Source organism: Chironomus tepperi, unplaced genomic scaffold (genome assembly GCF_022539635.2).
Source record: "Chironomus tepperi strain 1889 unplaced genomic scaffold, CSIRO-AGI_Ctep_v1 contig_257, whole genome shotgun sequence".
NCBI classification, from domain to species: Eukaryota; Metazoa; Arthropoda; class Insecta; order Diptera; family Chironomidae; genus Chironomus; species Chironomus tepperi.
Genome location: NW_027226379.1, coordinates 494887 through 510439, shown reverse-complemented (window position 1 = coordinate 510439; position 15553 = coordinate 494887). Strand labels below are relative to the sequence as shown.

General features: G+C 36.0%; 4 protein-coding genes across 4 annotated transcripts; all 4 read left to right on the top strand.

Moving 5' to 3' along the window:
- The first annotated feature begins 46 nt into the window (after positions 1-46).
- LOC139091592 (sphingomyelin phosphodiesterase-like) lies at positions 47-2834 on the top strand. Its single transcript, XM_070641737.1, has 10 exons — positions 47-509; positions 642-860; positions 928-974; positions 1038-1207; positions 1273-1386; positions 1460-1475; positions 1535-1596; positions 1662-1794; positions 1921-2269; positions 2420-2834. Exons 1-10 carry the CDS (start codon positions 90-92, stop codon positions 2753-2755), a joined length of 1866 nt encoding a protein of 621 aa, XP_070497838.1. The 5' UTR covers positions 47-89; the 3' UTR covers positions 2756-2834.
- Positions 2835-5232: 2398 nt separating this feature from the next.
- On the top strand, positions 5233-8957 carry LOC139091636 (sphingomyelin phosphodiesterase 1-like). Its single transcript, XM_070641785.1, has 6 exons — positions 5233-5335; positions 5394-6239; positions 6309-6324; positions 7260-7321; positions 7409-7893; positions 8532-8957. The coding sequence occupies exons 1-6, from the start codon at positions 5233-5235 to the stop codon at positions 8868-8870; spliced, it is 1851 nt and encodes a 616-aa protein (XP_070497886.1). The 3' UTR covers positions 8871-8957.
- An 882-nt stretch (positions 8958-9839) lies between these two features.
- On the top strand, positions 9840-12586 carry LOC139091596 (sphingomyelin phosphodiesterase-like). The gene is made up of 5 exons (XM_070641740.1): positions 9840-10573; positions 10670-10836; positions 11517-12063; positions 12124-12309; positions 12374-12586. Exons 1-5 carry the CDS (start codon positions 10019-10021, stop codon positions 12521-12523), a joined length of 1605 nt encoding a protein of 534 aa, XP_070497841.1. The 5' UTR covers positions 9840-10018; the 3' UTR covers positions 12524-12586.
- A 1099-nt stretch (positions 12587-13685) lies between these two features.
- LOC139091635 (very long chain fatty acid elongase 7-like) lies at positions 13686-14557 on the top strand. The gene is made up of 2 exons (XM_070641784.1): positions 13686-14303; positions 14363-14557. The coding sequence occupies exons 1-2, from the start codon at positions 13686-13688 to the stop codon at positions 14555-14557; spliced, it is 813 nt and encodes a 270-aa protein (XP_070497885.1).
- Positions 14558-15553: the final 996 nt, after the last annotated feature.

The window sequence follows — 15553 nt, the reverse complement described above, 5'->3', positions numbered from 1 at the left end:
AAGCTCAATTAATGACTATAAAAGGAACAAAAATTTCGCGAAGCTTTTTCATAGTAACGGGAGCTATAAGCAGTAAAACGTGAAAAATTATGGTTAAAATAATTCTGTTGCTGTTAGGCTTAATTGCTGCCAGCTCAGCATTGCAATTGCGTTCGGAGGAGCACATCCAGAGACGTGAGGCATTGTTGGCAAATGTTGAACATTTTGCTGAACAATTCAGCATTCAATATGACAACTATACACGATATGGAGTCAGATCAAAAGAACTTGAAAGCATGTTCAAAATGATGCAACTTCCACCAATTGTTGGACGAGCTGAAATTGAGGAATTTCCACCAGAAGCTGCAATCGTTTCATGTCTTTTCTGTCGTACAACAGTTGCTGCAATTTTACAAAGATTCCGTGCTGGTGCATCAAAGGAAAATTTAATGGACTTTGCATTTGATGCTTGCATGCAAGTTACTACTTATGGTGCTGTTGTTTGTCGTGGTCTTGTTAATTTAAATGCTGTAAGTATTCCGTGTGGACAAACTGACGTTATAACTAATTGATGGCAAGTTCTAACGTATTTATGTCCAATCGGGAATCTTGTCTAAATCTCTGAACTTCAATCTTAATTCTGACTTAAATCCTTGAAATAGGACTCACTGTTCTTCATTATTGGTGAACGTCCATCATTGACAGCCAATCAAATCTGTTCAGTCGTTCTTCAAGGCGAATGTGGTGATCCAGATCCAGTTTTTGACTTTTCTGTCAGTGTATCAACTGGACCTCCAATTACAGCACATAAATCAGGCTCAATTCCAAGAAGTTCAAATGAAATTAAGATCTTGCACTTCAGTGATCCTCATTATGATCCAGTAAGTCGTTGTTTTGTAGTTTACAGCTTAGATCTGACTAAATTGCTCTAAATTTCACAAAATATAGGCTTACCTCGTCGGTGGATATGCAAACTGTCCAGAGCCAACCTGTTGGTAAGTACAATGTCATTTTAAGTCTAAAAATATGCTTAAGCTTGAAAATTGCAACCTTAACAGCCGTCGCGACAGAGGTATTGCTGTTGATCCAGCAGATAGAGCTGGACGTTGGGGTGATTATCGTGATTGTGATTCTCCATGGGAAGTTGTTGAAGATGCAATCCGTAGTGCACGTAGAGATCATCCAGACGCATCTATTGTGTATATTACTGGAGATTTTGTTGATCATGGTGAGTTTTGGATTCTTAAGGATCTTGTTCAGGACGTAACTATCAATATATACCTTAATTTCCAGGTGTTTGGGAAACTACACATGCAGGCAACATCGCCATTATGGACAGATTCTATAACCTTGTAAGACAAGTCTTTGCTGGTGTCGCTGTCTATCCAGTTCTTGGAAATCACGAAGGTAATACTTTTATCAAAAAAATCATAAGCTGCAACTTAATTTCCATGTCTTTTATCTTTAATCATTAAAACAGCTCAACCAACAAATGTGTAAGTATTATGTGATAATGGAATTGTCATTCAACTGCTAATTATGCTGTAACTTGCAGTTTCGCACCAACACACATCACTGATCCAGCATTGTCAGTTCATTGGCTCTATGAACACGCAGGTAATAATTTTTGGAATTCTGAACACTTTAAGGAGGAGATTTTGATAAATTTTGCCATTTTTCAGCATCTGCATGGGCATCATGGCTTCCAGCATCAGCATTGACGACAGTTAGAGCCGGAGGTTATTATACTGTATTGAATCGTCCAGGTTTCAGAATTATTGCAATGAATAACAATGATTGTTATGTCTACAACTGGTAAGACTTCATTATTTGTTGATTTGGATACTCTGCATCCATATCTGAGCTCTTAGTCGAGTCGACTTCATTCCATTGCCAACTTAAAGTTTTGTTCCATACTTAAATTCCCTTCATCATCTCCAGGTGGATTTTATACTCAAGAAACGAAGTTGCCGCTCAACTCCAATGGCTCCACAACACACTCCTCGCTGCTGAAGCTGCAAATGAATATGTCCACATTGTACATCACATTCCAAGCGGTGGTGGAAGTTGCTTACGTTGGTGGTCAAGAGAATATCGTAGAATTATTGACCGATTCCACAGAATTATCAGCGGTCAATTTATGGGACATTCACATCGTGATGAATTCAATGTCTTTTATGCCAGAAATACTGACTTTGCTGTCAATTATGCATGGAATGGTGGTGCTACAACAACATACAGTAATGTTAATCCAAATTATGTTGTTTATCATGTTGATAATCAGATTTTCGTAAGTATTGATTGTGGGGAGCAATGTGGGTCGCTGTCATGGTGCCGTTGGGGCAAGTGGGGTGCAGGGGTGACATAGTGGAGCCCCACCGAACACATTGTGCTATTTAGGTCTGAAATTTCAACATTTTAACATTAAACCTCATTACAGCAAGTAAATGAAGCCGATTCCTGGTACTACAGTATCACAGAAGCTAACCTTAATCCAAACACACCACCAGTATGGAGAAAACTCTTCTCAATGAGAGCTGATTTTGGACTTCCTGATCTGTCACCAGCTTCATTGAACAACTGGGTCACCAATACATTGGCAAGAAATCGTGCAACTTTGAGACGCTACTTTGAATACAAAATATCAATGGGAGATCCACTTATGACTGCTCCATGTGATGATGAATGCTTGAGAAATCATCTTTGTGCTATTGTTATTAATGAGTACAATGAACTTCGTAAATGTGATCAATTGAGACAACTTCCACTTGCTTAAAGAGTTTGTTGATATTATTGTCTGCTGTGCCTTGATATTAGGTACGATTTTATTGGAATAAATTGCATTTATTATAAAAGATTATGAGTTTTATGTCTGACGCACATTCTTTTGTTCGCAGGTGTTTACCTTTAACTCCAAATCTCTTGATTTTTAACAGAAAGTCTTCCAAAAATTTTATCAAGCAGAAGCTTTCCTTTAAATCAGCGAGAATTAAATTAAAATTATATCAGATTTCACGACATATTGCTATCTAAGTTATTCTTTTGAAATTTTATCTCTTCCGCAAAGATCTTATCATGAAAGGAAGGATTTAAATGGAATCAATATTGCAAGTAAGGGGAAATGAATCACAAAGTTGTTGACTGCTGGGGGTATGATATGAATTTAATCAATTTTTTGGGAGATTACTTTTGTGAATTTTCTTTTTCTGTAAAGATTTTGGGGATTCTTTTTGAATTCAGAGGTTTTGAGTCAAGGTTTGTACTGTTTCTATAATGTAAGAAAGGCACACGGCATGAAGAAGTCAGAAAAAAGTGTTTTAGGTCGGATCATAATTATAAGTTTGAAATTGGATTAGCTAAAATCCGACAAGCAAGTAATTCCTTGGCTGTGGCGCACGAGGCCCCATTGCCGCGCTCAGGGAATGTCTAAAGATAGATCTATCCTTCGAAATCTTCTGCCGGTTCGGGATATTAAAGACTCTATCGTCCTTTTCAACACATCCAATCGGGTTGGATCCAATCCAGAAATTCTTCGGTTTTCCTCGCGATCTTTTGCCAAGTCTTAAGGACTGGTACGTCGGTATACATAACCTGCCCAACTCATGTGATTCGCACGTAGTACTGTCACTATATCTTCATCCTGGAATAGCAGATAAAGTTCATTAGTGCTGAATTCATATTTTCATATAAATTCAAGGAGTCCAGTAAATGTAATACTCGACTTTTAGACTGTCTAATCCTCGCTGTGTCTTTTCCAGACATGATTTATTCAGATTCATCCTAAATTAGACAAAAACTCCCAAATCAGCTTTCATCAACAATTTCCCACTCTATTAATCACCATTTATTCCACAAAACTTAATAAAGTTATACAAACTAAGTAGTTCTTATCAACTACTTGTGTACCAGCATGTATAAAAAACAAAATAACTTTCGCCTGTCTTAATTAATTGAGTGTGAAGTATACAAGTACAAAAAAGAACTTCCGTTTATTTGTGTAATACTATAATTGAAACTTGCAAGCAGTAGAACCGTGTGAATTTCTTGTATAGCTAAAAGTTGAAAGTTTTGTGCTGTTCATTCCAAATAAGTTTATATAACTTCCCAAGTGGACAAAAATACGTTAGATCTAGTCACTAATATGACATTAACTTGCCAGCTATATATAAAGTATTTATGTCCTTTTAAATATTATTCTCCTTAACAGGCATATAGACCGCTTTCAGGCAGAGTTGGCAGGACTCCAATGTGGAGGCGCCTTCACTGGAGTCCGGACTCCAGCGGAGTCCATGGAGTCCCGGAGTCCAAAAAAAAGGAGTCCAGACTCCAAGGTTTTGCCAACTCTGCTTTCAGGAACCTTATTGTTATTTTTGTACTATAAAATAATGCTTTTTGTCTGTTGGGGTCTATTCACTCAGGGTTGATTGAACTGTTTAAAGACCCAATGATTCACGTATATTAAAATTGGTAAGCAGTAGCCAGCGAGCATTCAAGCATCAAGATTATGCAAACTTCGAGCATCATAAAAAATTGTCATGGATCATAATCGATTTGTATAGTTCTGTTGTATCCAAAGGTAGTGGGTGTTTTGGGATCAAAAAATTTCTGGATACGTCATTGTTGTCTGTTTGATTTTGAACAACATGAGGGTGTCCAAAGAATTCTTAGAAAGAGTGTGTTGATGAATACTGAGTTATATTTGGAATTTATAATTGGTAGAAGGCTTCAGATGCCCACTAAGAGGGAGGTATTAATCACAGTTGATCAGCATGGCCAGCAATGTAAGGAAATATTGATGCTCCGGCGTAGGTGCATGGACCCGATGGAATATTCCGCGGAATTTAAGTAAGTTCCCCGTTCATGGACCTACGTCAATGCTCGTGCTGTACAGCCAGCGAAGGAAGTTTCTAAGAACTTTTAAATCACTCAAAATTCAATTACCAACAAAAAACCAAAAATTTATCAGCAAACAAAGCAATAAATTAATTTTCCAAAACATTAACTATCAATCCACGAGCCTCAACATTGTAACTACTTTAATTGCAAACTAATAAAACAATTAACACAACATTTCCACTTACGCTAGTCATTATCAATTTTCTATTTACACAAACTTTAGCATTAATTTTTTCTTATCATCCAGTCAGTCTAATAAAAAATAATGTATAGTCACTATAAAAGAACCAATTCATTCAACACAGCAATTTATAATAGTTCAAAAATTCATACAAGACTTGTTTGTCAAGGAAAAATATGAAAATTTTTCTATTTTTAATTCCATTTATTGTTCAAGCTTTATGTTCAGGAACAAAGATGTTGAATGTAAATGATGAGGAACAGACGATGGAAACAGATGGTATGCATATCATTATAATTGGATACATCAACTACATAACACTATATTACATCCATAGAGGAATCTTTCGAAACTGATTTAAAAAATTACATTGAAAATGGAAAGCGATCAGATGAATTTAATAAAGTTGTGGATTCTATAAAGGAAGATGGATTTGATAAGCCATCAATATCGGATGATGCACGAATTGTATTTCCATCACTTAGATGCATTGCATGCCGTGGAACACTTGCATATATTTTAGGTCGTCGTCGGATGGGCGACTCTAGAGATAATCTGGCATGGTCCGCGACTAATATTTGCAGACTAGCAACATCATTCTCAATAGAAGTTTGTGAAGGACTTGTCAACGTTAATATAGACACAATTCTCTTTGTCATTGATTCTCGTCCGAAATTAACACAAAAATCAATCTGTGCTTTGTTTCTACAGCAGGAATGTGGAGAACTTGATGAGTCTCTAAACTTTCATCTCAATATAGCTCCACTGCCGTCAAAATCAACAAAACCGAATTCAATTAAACGTTCAACATCACAGACTATTAAAATTATTCAATTTACTGACATCCACTTTGATCCTGAGTATGTTGTAGGCGGGAACGCAAACTGTAATGATCCATTGTGTTGCCGAAAAGGAAGCATATCAGATGATACAGTCAAAGCTGGATATTGGGGTGATTATAGGAAATGTGATATGCCATTTCATCTAGTTAAAACTGCTATAAGGCATATGGCTGAACAGCATTCAGATGCTGACTTTATTTATTTTACTGGTGATTTTGTTGCTCATAATGTCTGGGATACGACAGTCGATAAGAATATGGCATTAATGGATAAAATGTATAAACTGATGATTGAGGCATTTGGAAGTAAAGTTATTTACCCAATATTGGGAAATCATGAAGGTATGGGCTGCAATTTGCAATTTTGTAAATAGTGCATTTAAATCACGAATTCTATTTATATATTTTCAGCACATCCGGTGAATGTGTGAGTAGAATTAATTGCTTATATTTCTTGGAAAGTTAATAGACTGTCGGTTCTGACCGCTTGGTGCTAAAGATATGGGAAATTGAAATTCCATTCATAATTTGGAATGTAGGAAGTGGCTCTGCTGGAGGTTGTAGATTATCATGTTGGGGTTTTTAAAGTATAACGAATTAATGGGTTTTTAGTATCAGTTCAGGGATTATCAGCAAGACTAATGCTAAACAACTTATGTGCAGCCAAAATTCTTGAAAATACCATGAGTCGTATGCAGCATGCGGTCTCGTTTCCACCACTGAGCTAGACATTTTTGGTTGGGGCTGATGGCATCGATCGATTTTGGGCCGAGTTCTGCCATTTTTTGCAACAACGGAAGAGTTTTATCGAATCTTTTAGAATTTTTGTTCAGTTTTCGACAATTTTCGGCAAAAGGGTGACAAAGTTACTGAAAAATGTCAGAATTCTGCCGATTTTTTCGACATATGCTGCCGATTTTTGACCGATTACTAGCGTTTCCAGAAAAATTCGACCGATTCGAGTTCTGATGAATTTAAGCGAGTTTTCGCATTTCATTGTCAGTTTTCGGCCAAAAATCGCATAAATCGGTTGACAATACGACAAATTTAACGACATAGGTTCCGAGAAGTGGCGAGTCACTAGATTTATCTAGTCCAACATCATGAAATATCCAACAAACTTATTCATACTACCACACTTCATAACAATCATTACAACCAAAGCTTTCATTTCATTCACAAACAGCAAAGACAATAGCTACAAAAAAAATAATAATGAATGTGTTGACTTACATTTTCCGTATTCAGCGTACAATGAACTTTTCAAAGCACTTGAAAAATATTCATTTTTTTTTTCTTCACCTAGTGACATTTTAGCGTTGACTGTGATTTATGGCATGTTCTAATTTTTTTGTTTTGTAGCTTTGCACCTTCATCAATCAAACAGGAACAGTTTTCAAGTCAATGGCTTTACAATTACGCAGGTATTATTTTTGATAATTTATTAATATCGGTCATCATTTAATCCTCTCAAATTAATTTATTAATCCTTTATTTTTATAACATTTAAGCATCAATTTGGAATTTATGGCTTCCAGCAAGCACTCAACAGACAATCCAAAAAGGAGGCTACTATACAGTGCTCATTAAACCCGGATTAAGGCTGATCGCACTTAATAATAATGATTGTTATATTTTAAACTGGTGGATAATGTACAGCATCGAAGATGTTCAAGCGCAACTTCAATGGCTTCACGATACTTTATTAAATGCCGAGAAAAACAACGAAAGGGTTCATATTCTTGCTCATATTCCGAGCGGTGATGGAAGTTGCTTCAAATATTATTCGCGGGAATATCGACGAGTTATTGAGCGATTTAGCGGAATTATAAGTGCGCAATTTAACGGACATTCGCATTACAATGAATTTAATGTATTCTATGAGAGAAATAACATCAATAATCCAGTCAGTGTTGCTTGGAATGGAGGCAGTATTACAACGTATTATGACGTCAATCCCAACTATATTATATATTATGTTGATGGTGATGATTTTGTGAGTATAGGGATGTGGGTAGAGTTCCTGATGCCGAGACCGAGAAGCTGTTGGCAGGGGCCCGGGTCTCGATCTTGGTTCTAATTACAGAAATACTCAGGCAGAGGTGTATTCAGGGTAAAAGGGATTAAGCCGTTCTTCCTAAGTTTGTCTTAAGGTTTCTCAAAGTCTCGGACTCGGGAATTGACCGAGGAACATTAGGCATAGGAGTTTGATCTCCTCAACCCTGAATGTTCCTATGTTGAGCTTATGCTATAACAAAGGGCCTCTCTACTCTGTTGGTGGTCCTGTCATCCAGTTCTGATGCTTTCTTTGTACAAGTTGATTTTGGAAATTGCCGATTGTAAGCCTTACCATCCCTAGCCTGCTACAACCCTTTAGACATGACTAAAGCCCTTTTATAGACTTATAGTCAACCTATTGATAGACTTTTACTCTACCCTCTAATGTACTCATCCCTGTCTATGTGAAAACCACGAGAAGACATGATATTTGGTCAGAATCAGATTCAGATTTCAGCTTCCCCGATTCACCCTGCTTGAGTATTCCTAAATTCAAATTTAAACAGGATTTCTCCCCAAAATATCAATATAAATCCACACTGATCCACCAGATTAATTTCAATATTCTCTTTCCAGCATGTGACTGACTACGAATCGTGGATTTTCAATTTAACAACAGCAAATCAAGATTCAACAAAAAGTCCACAATGGTACAGACAATATTCATTCAAAGACAGCTTTAAAATCCCCAACTTAATGCCATCATCACTCGACAATCTTATTCAAAGCATGTCAACAAATAGAAGCATGGCAAGACAATATTTTCGTTATAAAATTAAAGACGGTGATCCATATCTTAAGGCTGACTGTCAAGATGACTGCTTACGTGAACATGTCTGCGAAATATCTGTTAATGAAGTTGGTGACGATAGAAAATGTAAAGAATTGTTAAAAAATTCTTTCACAACGAATTAATAATGAGAATGAATGGAGGAGATAAAAGAAGAGAAATGTGTAAAAGTAAATAGTATTAATAGTGTGATTTATGGATTTTTTTTTTTGGGATAGAAACTGGTTGTAAAATCTGCTTATAAGCTAATAAATATAACGTTTGTATGATGTTAGTCGAAATTTTCATGCAAAGTTTAACAAGTGTAAATGTTTTATGTCTAGAATATTGGTTGATTGCTGCAGTGACGTAGATAGGGTCTAGCCGGATAACCTGAATAGCACAAATTGGCAAATCCAGTGATGGGCAAACCGTGTGCCTCGGCACACTAGCATGCCGCCAAAAATTGTTAAAAATGCCATGAAGCATGTGTCGAGTGCGGCTTTGGTCGACGCATACTACTCATGTGTGCCGCAAAAAATAAAAGGTTGTCCACCACTGGACTGATTGATCATGAATCTGTTTCTAAGCCGACGTGACTCTGACTTGGTGCCAGATTCGGTTAGAGTAGGTTAGAATATAGTATGTTAGAGTCACGCCGGTCTGGTGCCGAATTTTGGATATGCGCTATTCAAGTCATGTTCGAGGACTTGACCATCCCCAAATTGCTAGAGTGTTGCTCAAACTTCATTGCGACAGGGCACACCTTGGTGGTAAGCCTCGACCAAAACTACACAAAGGTTTATGACATTTTTACAGCGTGCCGTGGTACACTGTGCTACCCAACACTGCGTCACTAGGATATTCTATGGTTGAGACTCGAAGCTATCATATATGAACTCACATTAAGTTCTAACTTCACACTAGTCATAATAAATTATTCTGTTAATAAATCTAACGGTTTTCAGAACAAACATCCAAAAACAACTTCTTTTTTTCTAGCTAAAAATTTCATTTAGTGTGAATTTAACAGCGGAATAAGATGTTGTGCTTTAGAGTGTTGTTGCTGTTGACAATATCAAGTGTTGTCCTCTGCAATCGAAGGATCAAAAAGGAAGACATAGAAAATCTTCGTCAGAAAATATCCAAAACCCATGATGAATTAGAAACCAAAAGCATCTCCCCAAGAGTCACAAAAATTATCGAAAAATTGCCAGCATCATCAGTCGTCAGAGGAGCTAGTTATTTACAATTTTACGCTTGTGATGTCTGTTTCACCTCAATTGATGAGTTAATGTTCATTCGACGTGTTGAACTAGTCAATGATACAAATTTAGTTGATATAGCTGTGGAACTATGTACAGCATTAGAAATTCAAAAGGAAATGGTATGTCGTGGCATCATTGAACTTTATACACCGACTATTCTCTACATTATTGACAATAGAGAAGATTTATCAGCGGAAACTGTCTGCAAGTTCTTATTGAATGACGGTGACTGTGTAAATTCACATGAAGATGATATTTTAGACTTTACAGTTGCAATCAAGGATAATAATCAGCGTGAAGAGATACAAAGTGAAGTTGAGACGCCAGAAGTATTGTCAACAGATTCATCATCTACAGATGACATGATTATCGTTCATTTAACCGACATTCATGTTGATTTGAAATATAAAAAGGGTGCACAGGCAAAGTGTAAGAAATATGCGTGCTGTCGCGACATAAATAAAAATAATGCGACAGAAAATTCATCACATCTTGCTGGATATTGGGGTGATTATCGGTCTTGTGATACGCCGTTAAATGCTATTGAAGATGCTTTCAATCACATTGTAGAGCAGCATCCTGTGAGTTCACTTTTTTTACTGTAATTGACATCATTTTTATTCCATTTACTTTCATGCTATCTTTGCCTTCATATTTCTTAATCATTCGCATTACAGAAAATTGATGTCATTTATTTTACGGGCGATATAGTTGATCATTTTCTGTGGGATACGACAATCGATGGAATGAAGAATTCTTTGAAAACAGTTTATGGTTTAATGAGGAATGTATTTAAGGATATTCCTATCTATCCAATTATTGGAAATCATGAAGCGCAGAACTTGTAAGTTGTGAACTATTTGCGTGAGACCTGACCTAACACGAGGTTTTCCTTAGATCCTAACCTATCCCTATTCTATCTTAACACATCGCTAATCTGTCCCTGTCCTATCCCTGATCTATCCCTAGCCTTTCCCTAACCTATTTCTAACCTATCCCTAACCTATCCTTAACCCATCTCTAGACTATCCCTAACCTATCCCTGACCCATTCCTAATCTATCCCTAACCTATCTCTAGCCTATCCCTAACTTATCCCTATCTTAACCCTAACCTATTCCTATCCTATTCTTAACCTATCCCCAGTCAATTCTAATCTGTTCCTAATCTGTCCCTAACCCTCCCTAACCTATCCTTACCTATCCGTAAACTATTCCTAATATATCCCTAATTTATGCTAAACCTGTCCCTATCCTATCCCTAACCCATCCTTTAAACCATTCCTAACCGGTCTGGATCATCTGGCAGAAACGATGGATTCCGTTAGTTACGAAATAAACCATAATTTCCATGGATTTCATTGATTCCACCAAAAAATCCATAAATTCCATGATTTCTATAAATTCCACAAGTTCCATTGATTCAATGGAATCCACAGTTTCTGCCAGCTGATCCACTCCCTGTCCTAACCTAAAATATGATTCAAGACCTTATTTACAGTCAATTCCAACAATTTTCCTTACAGATTCGCGCCACCCACCGTTAAAGATCCAAATCTCTCAACAGAATGGCTTTACAATTATATAATTGAAATCTGGGGCGATAGAATGTCAAACGAATCAATTGAAACCTTTAAAAATGGTGGATATTATACAGTACTGATAAAGCCAGGCTTACGTTTAATAGCATTAAATAATAATCCATGCTACATTTACAACTTTTGGGCTCTTTACGATTCGGAGCCAATGCACGCACAATTTCAATGGCTTCATGACACGCTCATAAAAGCAGAAGAAATGGATGAAAAGGTTCATATTTTAGCACATATACCGAATGGATTGGATGAATATGTTGAGTCATGCTCGCGTGAATATCATCGAATAATTGAGAGATTTAAGAAGACAATTGTGGCACAATTTAATGGACATTATGAGATCTATGGCTACCATCTCTTTTATGAAGCTTCAAATATCACAAATCCTGTGTCTGTCGCATTCAGAGGCGGTTCCATTGCCTCATTCTCAAAAGTTAATCGCAACTATGTCGTCTATAATGTCAGCGTCGATACTTTTGTGAGTATTTAATTTTAAAAAGACGTCAAAGCAGATATCCTCATTTCCTAATCATTATAGGAAGTCAAAGAAGCAGCCGTATGGACGTACAACATGACGGAAGCGAATCAACAAGATGAAGCATTAAAGCCGCATTGGTTTAAGCAGCCAACGCTACGTGAAAGCTTTAATTTACCTGATTTATCGCCATCGACATTGAGTGACTTTACGTTGGATATGATGAGGAATTCAACAATTTTTCAAGAGGTAAATTAGAATTCAAAAGTTAAAGAAATTGGAAGTAACAGCTTCATTTTTATTCATTTTAAAGTACTGGAAGTTACAAATCAAGAACAGCGACTATTTACTCAAAAAAGGATGTGATGATGAATGCTACAAGGACATCATCTGCGAGACTATAATATCCGATAACACAGACAGTTCTTTGTGTGAGGAATTGTGGAAAAAATTAAAGGATTGAGCTGTTTAAAGCTCTGTATTAATTTAGTTTTAAAGTCTTCGTATACTAATATTGAATGCTTAATTTAGGGGAGGTTCGCTTATTACGTAACGCTTTTAGAATGGGGAATGGGAGGGGGACTAGATATTGCTACGCTTTGAACCTATGGTGAGCAGCCTGCATGACGCGACACACTATTGTACCGTGAACAATTTTTGGAAATTCCATGAACCTTATGCCGTGTTTGGTGTCCAGAAAAATAAAAAGTTGCTCACCACGGCCTTAAAAATGAAAAATTTTATTACGAAACGCAGAGGAAGGACTAGAGAGGGTCGAGATATTGCAGCACATTAAATTAGTAGTGGAGCAACCTTACTTGTGGATTACTTACTTCCTTGACAAATGCGCTAGAGGTCTTATTGCCAATTAACAGATCATGGATCTGTATTCAGATAACTTCTGCCAATTTCTAATTCCCAGAACTTTTGCATCGTTCCTAACAGAGTAATCCCATGAGCCGCGGCACACTAGTGAAATTTCGATCGTGGCTTACCATTAAGGTCTGCCACAAAAAACAGAAGGTTGCCTTTGCCTTAAAAAATGGAAAATTCGTTACAAGAGGGGTAATTTAGTACTCAATTTTCCACGTTACGTAACAAATGAACAGACCCTCACTAACATACATAGAGTAGTTATCAGGAAATAAAACTTTTATTATTATAAATGCAAAATTTTTGCAGGTTTTCATTATGTTTTTTATGCGAGATATGGATGAATAACAAAAAACTTTTATGGATTTAATAAAATTTATATTAACGTGGTCATGGACGTATCCAATGGCTGCATTTATCAGACTATTTAGACAGTTGCATCATGTGAATCATTTGTTAATTATCACTAGATTCATATTTAGGCCATTGTTCTTTTATGAGTCAATTTTACAACTACAAAATTCAACAGTCAAGTGCTACATACATGTATGTTCTCATATCACATAATTAACAGATGTGTGAATATTGAGAGTATGATTTGTGTCGTTACATCTTAATCATGATCATTACAAAATTATCATTTAAAATTCCCAAACATTTTTCCACTACTGGATATAAGAGAAGCTAGACAAAAATATATAAAACCATCTGCACAATCTATCCAAATTTTTAGTATTTTTATTAAATTCGACATGAATGCAACAACGATTAGTGACGCTCTAAACATTTTCTACGACAATGGTGATAAAAGAATTCGTGATAAGTTGTTTATGGGAAATCCATATGCAATTGTATTCTGTTACATGTGTTATGTGATTTTAATACAGAAAATTTTACCAAAATTTATGGAAAAACGTGATCCATTTGATTATGGTAAATTAATGTTCTATACGGATGCAATATTGACTTTAAGGTCGTTCTACTTCCTCATAAATGGTGCATACTTGTGGTTCTTTATATACAATTGGATTTGTCAGCCAGAAGATTTATCAGGCTCATGGCTATCAAATTATGAAGTGAGAATTTGTCATGAATTTGTTGTGTCTGTGTTCATTTATACGCTACAAAGTGTCGTGCTTGTTATGTGCAAAAAGTCAAATCCTGTTGCCACTTATCTCCTGATTCATCATACTATATTCCCGATTATGCTGTGGGTTGGTGCCAATTTCTATCCTGGTGGACATGGAACATTTGCTGGATTTATTAATGCTTTTACACATTTTCATACGTCTGGTATGAGAGTTGTAACGACGATCTTCCCAAAATCAAGCCTTAATAAATATAGGAAGTCAATTGACGTCAAGCTACATGTAAGTTGTGCATTAAAAATTGGTTTAAAATTACTCAGACGTTCTATTTGAATCTACAGATTTTCCAGTTCCTTATTGTCTTCGTCCATGCAGCTCTAATATTATTTCAACCAAATTGTAGCGTTCCCGTTGGAATTGCATATTGGGAAATGATTGGGGCACTTGTTATTGCTGTCATCTACAATCGTTATGTATTGAATGCAAGTGAGAGGAGAAAGGATTGTCCAAAATTAGAATTAGTACGAACTACATAAAGAAAAAGGAAATAATTATAGGAAAAGTAAATTAATAGTTTTCAATAAAGTTTTGTGTTAATTTTTGAATTTAAATTTTTGAAAATTTGAGTCTAGTTGAGCATTTATACGATAATAGTCATCTTAAGAACTTGATCTGATGATATGAGGCTAAGGTAATGTTTTGAGCATTTACAAGAACTAGATTTTATTTCCATTTTGAAAGCAAACTTGCGTTGCGCGGCACACTGATTGCCCACCTTACTTACTTACTTCGCTGGCCGTACAGATCAGGCTGCCCGAATAGATCGCACTGGCCGTTCAGGTTGCCTACCATTGCTGCATAATGTCTAGGAAGTCAGATTCTGATATAAATTAGTATATATAGTACTTAGTAGTAATAGTATCTAGTACTTCAGTACTAGATTGAGCAATAAATGAACAAAAGTGTATTCAGAATCAGAGTTTTTAGGTTTAAACGCAGAAACCATAAACTACCCGAGTGGACACAGCTAGTCAATATCTAGTATTAGACATGATTCGACTAGCCATTTATCTTGCCAAAAATGTCTTGACAATGTAACAAGACATTAACTAGACTTTAACTAGACATATGGAAAGTTGATTTCTAAAGAAATTTTTCTGAAACCATATACTTCACAAGCGCAAGCAGAAATCACAAAAAGAAACTTGTATGAAACCTTATACTTCACAAGTGCAATCAGAAATCACTTTTATAAGTGCAATTTTTTTTCTGCACACATTTTCAATACATGTTTATAGAATTAAATGAATGGTGTGCATCCAACGACTTTTACCAAAGTGCAATAGTTAGTTACTTTGTGACTTACTAAAATGCTAATGTTTTTATGGCAGCTACGAAAGTGTAATTCTGCTTTTTCCAAAATAATTAAATTAACAAATAAATTCATATTCATACATTAAACTTCTTTGTCAAATTCCGTGTACGTTAAACGGTTATGGTTGACTAAATTAACTAGAATAAGTACTGTACAT

Bases quoted from the DNA above. Each gene is read 5' to 3' on its own strand.
- LOC139091635 (XM_070641784.1), top strand. From the start codon at position 13,686: ATGAATGCAACAACGATTAGTGACGCTCTAAACATTTTCTACGACAAT. The intron at 14,304-14,362 runs GTAAGTTGTGCA...TTGAATCTACAG, and splicing joins CAATTGACGTCAAGCTACAT to ATTTTCCAGTTCCTTATTGT.
- LOC139091636 (XM_070641785.1), top strand. From the start codon at position 5,233: ATGAAAATTTTTCTATTTTTAATTCCATTTATTGTTCAAGCTTTATGT. The intron at 7,322-7,408 runs GTATTATTTTTG...ATAACATTTAAG, and splicing joins ATGGCTTTACAATTACGCAG to CATCAATTTGGAATTTATGG. The intron at 7,894-8,531 runs GTGAGTATAGGG...TTCTCTTTCCAG, and splicing joins ATGTTGATGGTGATGATTTT to CATGTGACTGACTACGAATC.
- LOC139091596 (XM_070641740.1), top strand. From the start codon at position 10,019: ATGTTCATTCGACGTGTTGAACTAGTCAATGATACAAATTTAGTTGAT. The intron at 10,837-11,516 runs GTAAGTTGTGAA...TTTTCCTTACAG, and splicing joins AATCATGAAGCGCAGAACTT to ATTCGCGCCACCCACCGTTA. The intron at 12,064-12,123 runs GTGAGTATTTAA...TAATCATTATAG, and splicing joins ATGTCAGCGTCGATACTTTT to GAAGTCAAAGAAGCAGCCGT.
- LOC139091592 (XM_070641737.1), top strand. From the start codon at position 90: ATGGTTAAAATAATTCTGTTGCTGTTAGGCTTAATTGCTGCCAGCTCA. The intron at 1,795-1,920 runs GTAAGACTTCAT...CATCATCTCCAG, and splicing joins GATTGTTATGTCTACAACTG to GTGGATTTTATACTCAAGAA. The intron at 2,270-2,419 runs GTAAGTATTGAT...ACCTCATTACAG, and splicing joins ATGTTGATAATCAGATTTTC to CAAGTAAATGAAGCCGATTC.